The 10000-nt window shown below is 46.5% G+C and overlaps 2 protein-coding genes across 2 annotated transcripts in view; one reads left to right on the forward strand and one right to left on the reverse strand.

Annotated features, from left to right (window-relative positions):
* abhd14b (abhydrolase domain containing 14B) overlaps positions 1 to 2406 on the reverse strand; it is a 2512-nt gene extending 106 nt beyond the window's left edge. Inside the window, exons 1-4 of the mRNA XM_079748765.1 lie at positions 2312 to 2406; positions 1703 to 1917; positions 1055 to 1296; positions 1 to 952 (exon numbers count right to left, since the gene is read on the reverse strand). The exon at positions 1 to 952 is cut by the window's left edge and continues 106 nt beyond it. Coding sequence (XP_079604891.1) covers positions 773 to 952; positions 1055 to 1296; positions 1703 to 1916 — 636 coding nt within the window. The 5' untranslated portion in view covers position 1917; positions 2312 to 2406 and the 3' untranslated portion in view covers positions 1 to 772. The remainder of the gene's footprint in view (positions 953 to 1054; positions 1297 to 1702; positions 1918 to 2311) is intronic.
* Positions 2407 to 2947: 541 nt separating this feature from the next.
* Positions 2948 to 10000, forward strand: part of mst1 (macrophage stimulating 1) — a gene marked incomplete at its 5' end in the record, with an annotated part of 12715 nt that continues 5662 nt past the window's right edge. Inside the window, 10 exons of the mRNA XM_079747452.1 lie at positions 2948 to 3002; positions 3677 to 3821; positions 3973 to 4088; positions 4701 to 4815; positions 5193 to 5329; positions 6080 to 6200; positions 7690 to 7808; positions 8156 to 8327; positions 8748 to 8878; positions 9140 to 9242. Coding sequence (XP_079603578.1) covers positions 2948 to 3002; positions 3677 to 3821; positions 3973 to 4088; positions 4701 to 4815; positions 5193 to 5329; positions 6080 to 6200; positions 7690 to 7808; positions 8156 to 8327; positions 8748 to 8878; positions 9140 to 9242 — 1214 coding nt within the window. The remainder of the gene's footprint in view (positions 3003 to 3676; positions 3822 to 3972; positions 4089 to 4700; positions 4816 to 5192; positions 5330 to 6079; positions 6201 to 7689; positions 7809 to 8155; positions 8328 to 8747; positions 8879 to 9139; positions 9243 to 10000) is intronic.

Here is a 10000-nt window from a genome sequence, read left to right on the forward strand (position 1 = left end):
TATTTGCGTGAGTATGAACGTCTGTGTGTGTGCGTGTGCGTGTGTGTGTGTGTGAGAGAGAGTGCAGAAAATTGAGCTCCTTTTGGTTTGGACATTGGTCCGTGTCGCTCCATTCTTTTGTACAGATGAAGCTTAAAAAAAGAGGGCAAAATTTGTAAAAATATTGTGTCTGTGACTCCTTGTAAAATATTTTCAAATTGTTTATTACAGAGAATCAGTTATTAAATAATGTTCATATTTTTCACTTCATTTGGCTGTGTGGTCTTTTCTATTGTGTAAAAGTACAAGTATGGTCCACAAAGTAAGTGTGGTACAATCTGGTTGTCATTTGTGAAATTGATTGCAATTTTGACCGTTTATTTGTATCTAAATCAATTATTTGTATCTATCACTGGGGTGCATCATTAGAGAATCCTTAACAATTATCATTAAATAAGAAAATCGTCCAACCCAAGCAATCTATTGAATTGAAATACTGCCTTCAGGAAATCACAATTCACTCAAGTCGAAGGAAATACAGAACACGCACAAATGTTTCAGGAGTTCAAGACAACAGAAGACAAGAGCATGGATTTTATGGCCTCTCGATTATGGCCTTGACTACAGTTAATGTTTGTTAAAATCCTTCACTTAAAGCAAACATTGAGCACTCAACAGATTTCGATATTACATGCACTATTTTGGTGTGAAAACAATGAGTAACGTGCACTTCTAGTATCCCAGACCTGGTGTTTAAGTGATGGCATGGCATGAGGTCAACACTGGACCCTCTTCACAGGGTATGGAGGAACTCTACCACTGCCTTGTGCCAAGTGTCTGGGTCATCCAGATAGCACGGATGCCCCGCCCCTTTCATCACCACCACTTTGTGATTGGCCAGTTTGCTGAGGTTGCCGAGAGACAGTTCTCCAAGCTGTTCGTCTTTGTCGCCGTAAACGACCAAAGTTGGAATCTGTGGGTTCAGGGGAGAGAGATGAAAACCTCAGATTCAACCCCCGAAAGAGAACCAAAACAAAGCAGGAGAGAACACATGACGTGTATGTGCACCCCCTACCTGCACAGCGCGGTACTGCTCTGCGCTGAACTTGTCGGTGCATATGGGAGCCACGGGGATGTAGGCTCGGATGGCGGGCTGGTGTCCCATGACGAAGGGCAGGGAGTACATGCCGCTGAGGGAGGGGCTGATTACCACCACAGAGTCCAGCCCCAGCTTCTCACACACCTGCTTCAGGAACCCGCCAGGGGCCAGCTCCCCCACCGCTGCAGGGGCCGTGGCTGACTTGGACTGACCGAAGCCTGGAACAGTGAAGAGACAAGAGGTAAAGCGCTGGTCAGGTGTATAACGTGGCCCTGGGAGGCCTGTTGAGAATCAAAGTCATTAAAGGGCTCCTATTTTACCACCCGGTGCCAGTTTGATTATCTGTTATAGCCGTTTGAAGATCTGCCCTCACCTTTGACTAAAGTGACATCACAAGTGGGAGTGTCCACCGAGATGTATGATGGATAGAACAGCTTACAAGCCTACCCAACGGGTATTCTGGTACCCCTTTAACATCCAGGCTTACTATACAAATTAAATAAAAAGTGACTGAGGTGACCGAGATGGGACTGTGAAAGACCCGAGCACAGTCCCTGCTCATTTCAGGCCAACCCCTTGTGTTGTTCTGGATGTGGCAGCCAGGGCATTACCCAGAGGAATTACCCGGTAGGTCGATAGCTACAGCTCGGCAGCCTGCTTTGGCGAGCGTCTCCAGAGTACCGATGTTGAGCCAGTTCTCTGACGTGAAGCGAATGCCATGCAGGAGAAGGACGCACAACCTGGCCTCCCCTTTGGCGGGCTCGCTCTGTCTATAAAACAAGGGGCTCGTGCAGTACTCCACATGCACACTTCCCTCGGTCATTTTAACAGCAGACATCCTGCACAGAACGACAATGGACATGTTGGATAGGATCATATCTCGGCATAACTTACTATAACCTACTATCGATTGTAATCTGCTCACTACAATAATTGAAACACAATCGTACGTTAAAGTAACATATGTGAATACATTTCCTTACAATGGGTTCATTTAAAGACATAGTAATTATTGACACTAAAACATGGACATTTGGACAATGTCATTACCATCTGATATATGCAAACAAACGGGTGTAACTCAAGTGTCACCAGTTGCAGTTGTGTTGGTAGTTGTTGTGATGAACTAATGTCTGTTCAAAGTCCACATTAAACGTAAATTGATATTCTGCAACAGTGGATTTACAGATTTGCGCAATACTAACTAAATGTGCAATTAAAGATGTCCCTTACCTCAAATGTTTTCAGCAACCTCAAATGAACCACGAGTGTTGACACTGCTGAGTATTCGGGACTGCTTTGGCTTTCGCTGCTTGGTTGACTTTTTTTTATCCCGGAAAAACCATATAAAAGTCATCTCTTCCGGTGCTTATACTGACCTCTGGCGGCGATCCCTGGAACTGCTCTTGAAATGCCCGTGGATTATAACGGCGCTTATTTCTGCTAGGAATGAAAACGTGTTAGTAGGATAGGCACCTAACTTTGGCCGTCCAAATAAAATGGAAACATTCTCCTGACATTGCGTCCCGCAATTTCCCGGTTCTCTAGTCATAATTAATGATTGATTATGTTATTGATTGGTTGTGTTTGTGGGGGTAAGGGCCTCTGTTTGATCAGGCTTTCAATGTTTGCGTATGGGAGGTTGCATCGATGTCAATATTTTATGTCTTCCATAGCTGCGCTCCTCGTGGCTTTCAGAAACTTGAGGTGTTTTATGATTTTCGGATGCTTCGGTTATGAACGGGAATGGTGGCCTAAGCATAACGGACCAATAGGTATTGGTACGAATTTAAATCTAAAAGTAACACTACTGTTCGACCTGCCGTTCCTCGATAGTATCAACGCGTAACACACACGACAAAGGCCACCATGATACTGTTGTTATTCCCTCTGCTCCTGACCGTCTGCTGCGGAATGTCTACAGGTAAGAAAGGCTTATTCAACGTGAAGATGTTATAAAACGTCATAAGAATCCAACATTTTAATGATCATGACATTACGCTTGGAATATGCTGAAGCAACCGCCCATGTATCGATTTAATATCTCAAGTTATACAGTAGGCCTATACTTTAAACTCGATTGATGGTCAACGTCCCAGTGATTGTCTTTTATTAGAAGTCCTACATATTGAAAAGCAGAAATATAGAAAACTCGAGATAATAATCACAGCTTCATTGTGCGACGTCAATATGGCCTATGTATTATCAGACTAACTAATAATAGTAATATCAGGTTAATTATCTGTAACCCAATTCAAATAGAAACATAAAGAGAAGAGTCACAATTGTATGATTGATTGTAGGCCTATGTCGTCTAACATAATAGGCCTATAGCCCACGTTTCACAGACGTCTTATAACAATAATATCAGGGCTATTATCATGTGGCCAGAAAAGACAGTGTGTCATTGCAATGTGTCACAAAGTTTCCTTCCATTAGTTGCGTACTCATCTCTTGGTCTAAAGGTTATGTGTGCAGGACTTCTGCTAACACGTTGTTTCCTATGGACCAGCGTTCACGGGCTTACACACAAATGCTATATAATAGCATTGATACGCATCGATTGATTATAGAAACATGATTCATGGTTTCCTACAGTGTATCGCAGTCCACTGAATGACTTCCAGCGCTCGGAGGGCAGGGAGCTGGTCCCCACGCGTTGGAACTCAGCGCTGGCGCTCGTAACAGAAGGTCTCCCCCTGGAGGACTGTGCTACTCGATGCTCCCTATCGCTCGACTGCAGGTGACACGCGCACACAAACGCACGCGCGCACTCTCACAAACACAAACACATATGATTTTCATGTGCTCTGGTATTTATTAAAATGCGTAATAACAACGTACAATATTCATGTATGTACAAATGGATGATCAAAAAACACCTTTCACTCTAGAGCCTTCAATTATGAGACGCGACCTCTCATTACCTGCAAACACTTGCCTTGGGTGGGCGATGGCAGCAACGCGGAGGTGAAGAGAAATGTAAACTGCGACCTTTATGAGAAAAAGGGTAAGATTGTGTCACGATGGTTACATAAGGTGTCATGCCTTTCAGTGGCGGTTCTAGCTTATGTAGTCTAGGGGGGCAAGGCTGGGGACAAGTGACATGGTCTCTTTGGGGCAGAAGGCCATGTTAAGAACCGTTCGACGTCAGCGGTTCTTTGGCTTGTGCTGTAAATGGTAATGGTAATTTTTCGTCCTTAACGAAGTGTCTGCCAATGTTTATCCATCTGTACATTACATTGAACATTGCAACTATTGACCTGACTTTGTCAAAGAAAGTACAAATGTTTGGAAAGACCTCTTCGTCACCGAACTTGATTGGGGACCTGAATTTGGCCTATTTATATTTCTTCCAGTTAGTTATTTTTAATTGCCATATTGATTAAACTACAGCAAAAATATTGTGAGATGTTTCTTGATTGCAAAGAGCGTTGAAGTGGACTCAACATTTAGGGGAGCCACAGGGGGGCAGGCTTCAGCCTAAGGAGACCCCCCCCCCCCCCCCAGAACCGGCTGTGATGCCTGTAGACGTCAATGTCGTTAAGGTTCATGTGGTTGTAGTGTGTTTAATATCAGATGTTGTCTGTGTTGTTTGTCTCTTTTTACTGTTTTATTTCAGTCTATGTGAGGAAGTGCATTGTGGGAAAAGGTGAAGACTACAGGGGCAAGGTGTTCACAACAAGAAGTGGACACACTTGTCAACAGTGGTGGTCAAAGTTCCCCCATGATCACAGGTCCGATTTCTTTCTCTTGTCCATTCAGGATTTCTTTCCTTCATTTTTTTCTTTTTCTCTTTATTTATGCCTTACTTCTTCTCTTGTCTTTCATTCCTTCATTTATTTTTTCTTCCTTTATTTCTTACTTACTCTCTTTCTTTCTTTCATTCATTTATTCTGTCTTTCTTTCTCTCTCTCATTCTGTCTGTCTTTCGCCCTTTCGATCTTTCCCTCCTTCCTTCCCTCCTTCTTTAATTCCTTCCTTCCTCCTTCATCTTTACTTGAGTCCTTCTTGTATCTCTCTAAAACCTGCTGAGTGTGGGAGTTCTTTTCTCCCCCCCCCGACGCCTGGCACTACAGTGTGGTCCCTCATGGCTTCTCTCCCGGTCCTGCAGGTGGACTCCTACCGGGGCCAACGGCCTGGAGCTCAACTACTGCAGGAACCCGGACGGGGACCGCATCGGCCCCTGGTGCTACACCACAGACCCCGAGCGCCGCTACGAGAGCTGCCACATCCCCCACTGCAAAGACGGTACAAGCCGTCCCTTAAGGCTTAGTTATGGTTCCACATTTGAGCAACGCAAGAGGGCCTACGGATCCATTACGTCCTTGCGGACCCTCCTTACGTCCCCCGCAAGGGCCTGACGTGCGTCTCCCAAAAATTGTAGCAGTAAGGGCTGTGATTGGTCCGCTCACTAAAACCCGGCGCAGAACCAAAACAGGTCCACGGCTGCGTCGAAGCGTCTGCGTCGTCATTGTGTTGCGTCGACGCTGAACCATAACTGAGCCTTCGCTCGGTATCATGTATAGCGTGAGGCTGTCTCCCCACTGTGAAGACGGCCTGCGCCGTGGTGGCAGTTGGGTTTGCCCACAGACATGTGTATCAGGAGTGTGTGGCGGTGGGTGTGTCCACAGAGGTGTGCATCACACGTGTGCGTTGTGGTGGGTGTGTCACCAAAGGCGTGTATCAGGAGTGTGTTGTGGTGTGTAGTGGTGGGTGTGTCCACATAGGTGTGTATCAACAGTGTGCGTTGTGGTGGGTGTGTCCACATAGGTGTGTATCAACAGTGTGCGTCGTTGTTGGTTTGTCCACAGAGTTCGGTATCAGGAGTGTGTTGTGCCGGGTGGGTGGTGTGTAGTGGTGGGTGTGTCCACATAGGTGTGTATCAACAGTGTGCGTTGTGGCGGCGGTGTCCACAGAGTTGTGTATCAGGAGTGTGTTGTGGCGGCGGTGTCCACAGAGTTGTGTATCAGGAGTGTGTTGTGGTGGCTGTGTCCACAGAGGTGTGTATCACGTGTAACGGCGAGGACTACAGAGGTCAGGTGGACCACACTGTGAGTGGCAGAGAGTGCCAGAGATGGGACCAGCAGTACCCCCAGCAGCACATCTACCAGCCAGAGAAGTAGGTCCCCCACCTCCTCGAACACACCCCACCTCCTCAAACACTTCCCCACCTCCTCTAACACACCCCACCTCCTCTAACACATCCCCACCTCCTCTAACACACCCCACCTCCTCTAACACATCCCCACCTCCTCTAACACATCCCCACCTCCTCAAACACATCCCCACCTCCTCAAACACATCCCCACCTCCTCTAACACATCCCCACCTCCTCAAACACATCCCCACCTCCTCTAACACATCCCCACCTCCTCTAACACATCCCAACCTCCTCTAACACATCCCCACCTCCTCTAACACATCCCCACCTCCTCTAACACACCCCACCTCATCTAACACATCCCCACCTCCTCTAACACATCCCCACCTCCTCTAACACATCCCCACCTCCTCTAACACATCCCCACCTCCTCAAACACATCCCCACCTCCTCTAACACACCCCACCTCCTCTAACACATCCCCACCTCCTCTAACACATCCCCACCTCCTCTAACACATCCCCACCTCCTCTAACACACCCCACCTCCTCAAACACATCCCCACCTCCTCAAACACATCCCCACCTCCTCGAACACATCCCCACCTCCTCTAACACATCCCCACCTCCTCAAACACATCCCCACCTCCTCTAACACATCCCCACCTCCTCAAACACATCCCCACCTCCTCTAACACACCCCACCTCCTCTAACACATCCCCACCTCCTCTAACACATCCCCACCTCCTCAAACACATCCCCACCTCCTATAACACATCCCCACCTCCTCGAACACATCCCCACCTCCTCTAACACATCCCCACCTCCTCGAACACATCCCCACCTCCTCTAACACATCCCCACCTCCTCTAACACACCCCACCTCCTCTAACACATCCCCACCTCCTCTAACACACCCCACCTCCTCTAACACATCCCCACCTCCTCGAACACATCCCCACCTCCTCAAACACATCCCCACCTCCTCAAACACATCCCCACCTCCTCTAACACACCCCACCTCCTCTAACACATCCCCACCTCCTCAAACACATCCCCACCTCCTCAAACACATCCCCACCTCCTCGAACACATCCCCACCTCCTCATTCACATCCCCACCTCCTCTAACACATCCTCTAAACGGAAACCAGCATTAGACCCGTGTAACAGATGTAGCATTTTTAATGTTTAACAATGTTTAAAGGTCCCATATCATACCACCAGGTGAGGTGTCAGAAGAGGCAGATTTTCAAAACGACTTGAAATGACTAATCACACTCCTACCTGGCGGTATAATGTGGGACCTTTAATGTATGTTTTTATTGTAAAACATGCTCTATAATCAGCGTACATGTCCATTTTCAAACCCTTGTGTTCAGAGTCGTTCTTCCTAACCATAAAGCCCCTGTATGAGGGGAGATCTGTACGATCAGCTGGGGTTCAGTGGGCAGCCGTGCAGCGCTCCAGCTGCCCTTTGTGTAACATACGTGGGTTTGTTGGTTCAGGTACCCGGACAAGAGCCTGGATGACAACTACTGCCGGAACCCGGACGCCTCGCCGGTCCCGTGGTGCTACACCACGGACCAGGAGGTGGAGAGAGAGAGCTGTGAGATCAGCAAGTGCAGTAAGAAGCCCGCCCACCCACACACGTACACACGTGCGCACACACGCGCACACAAACATGCAAACACACGTACACACACACGCACGCACACACGTACACACACACGCACACACACACACACACACACAGACACACGAGCACGCACACATGCACGCCCACGCACACACACACACACAGACACACACACATTCACCTGTACGTAAGTAAGTATATATATATTTATATATTGACTATGCAGTAGGTTGACTGAACAACAGGTTTATCTGACATCTAACACCAATCAGACACCACTCATTGATTTTAAACCCAAAGACTTTTTTCTTCTCGTTATGGTTTGGCCCCGCAAGCCACGGCCCCTAAGAAGCGTCATCGCTCCAGCTACACCACCAACTGTTTCCGCAGCCGGGGGGAGGACTACCGCGGCCGCATCAACGAGACCACCTCAGGGATCCCCTGCCAGCGCTGGGACGCACAGTACCCCCACGAACACCCCTTCTACCCCAACACATACGAATGCAAGTGAGTGGATCTGTACATGTGCGTGCGTGTGTGTCTGTGTGTGTGAGTGTGTGTGTGTGTGTGTGTGTGTGTGTGTGTGTGTGTGTGTGTTGTGTATGCGTGTATGAATGCGGGCAGGTGGTTGGGTAGGTGAGTGTGTTCGCGTTTATGTGCATGTGTATGTTTGGATGTGTGTGTGTGTGATTATGTGTGTAAGTGTTAATCTTTTACTCAACAATGCATCTTAGGTTTTATACACTTCACATGGCAAACAATTACCCCCCCATCATTGACTCAGAAATCATTGAAGAACTCATTGTTCAGCCTTGATTGGCTCAACTTGATCAATGATTACGATACCACTCACACACTATTGAAGAACCAATGAAGAGTGTGTTTATAGCTTGTGTGGCTCATGCAGAGAAACGTTGTGTCGTCCAGGGGCCTGGAAGAGAACTACTGCAGGAACCCAGATGGATCGGAGGCTCCCTGGTGCTTCACATCTGTGCCTGAGATGAGGACCGCGCTTTGCTTACAGATCAAACGCTGCGCAGACGACATTGAAGCGGAAGGTGCAGTGCCCCCTGCTGGTCCACAATGTGCATTATACAAAATATATAGTGGAACGGTTGTCTTTATTTTTTCGGTTCAAGTTGTGAAATCTGAAACTGTTACTTAAATGTCTGTAAATGATTTGAAATTCTATGAAGTTAAAATAATGTAAATGATTTTATGGATGTTTGAAAGCAGAGCATCCCAGTGATTCAGCATGCTTTTATTCCGAAATGGCTGCAAATAATCAAAAGGTATGTGTTCAATTTATCCATGTTCAGATTGCTACCACGAAAACGGGAAGAACTACAAAGGCATGGTGCGCAAGACACGCAAGGGAATAACTTGTCAGAACTGGAACGTCAACACACCCCATCAAACAAAGTAAACATTAACTATAATCCATCAATACATTCTGATTTAAATATAACCACATTATGCTGTGCTATTAGAAATGGACCCGAGGATTGACCTCATTGGTGGACGAGAACCATGTGGAAATATTTAGTTAGATTAAATGTGGAGGTTGTCAATGTTGCTTTAACGACGAGCCATTGAAGAAATATGAACTTTAATAACATTCAACCAAAAAACGACAGTTGGGGAAGTCCTTCATTCCCCTCGTCAAATAGCTTTCTAGTTGTGAATCATGGTAGTGCTGGTTCATATAATTCATATATGATTCCACATAAAGTACATACACGACTATAAAAACTACTTATGGCTCGCTCGTTACACGCCAGGTGTAGCCTGGGGGCTAAAGTTTATCGCCATAAACTAGAGACGTGATCCCATTTAGGACGTGCCCCGACTCTGACCACTTTTGAAACAAGACTGAAGACGTTTATGTTTGCATTAGCTTTCTGCTCAATCTTGTGCATTGCATTCTACAATGCATTTTTTAACTTGGCCTTTGTTTTCTCTTACGTATCTATTTTGTTTTAACTTCATTTTATCGTATGTTTGCTTTAGCTGTCTGCTAAATCTTGTATACATTGCACTTTCTACAACGCATTTTCTTTACTTTGCCTTTGTTTTCTTTTACCTACCTCATTTACTTTATTATTTAATTTTATTGTATGACGATGTGAAGCACTTTGACTCTGCCTCTCGTATGAAAGGCTCTAGATAGATAAAGCTGC

This window comes from Pollachius pollachius (genome assembly GCF_949987615.1).
Source record: "Pollachius pollachius genome assembly, chromosome: 12".
NCBI classification, from domain to species: domain Eukaryota; kingdom Metazoa; phylum Chordata; class Actinopteri; order Gadiformes; family Gadidae; genus Pollachius; species Pollachius pollachius.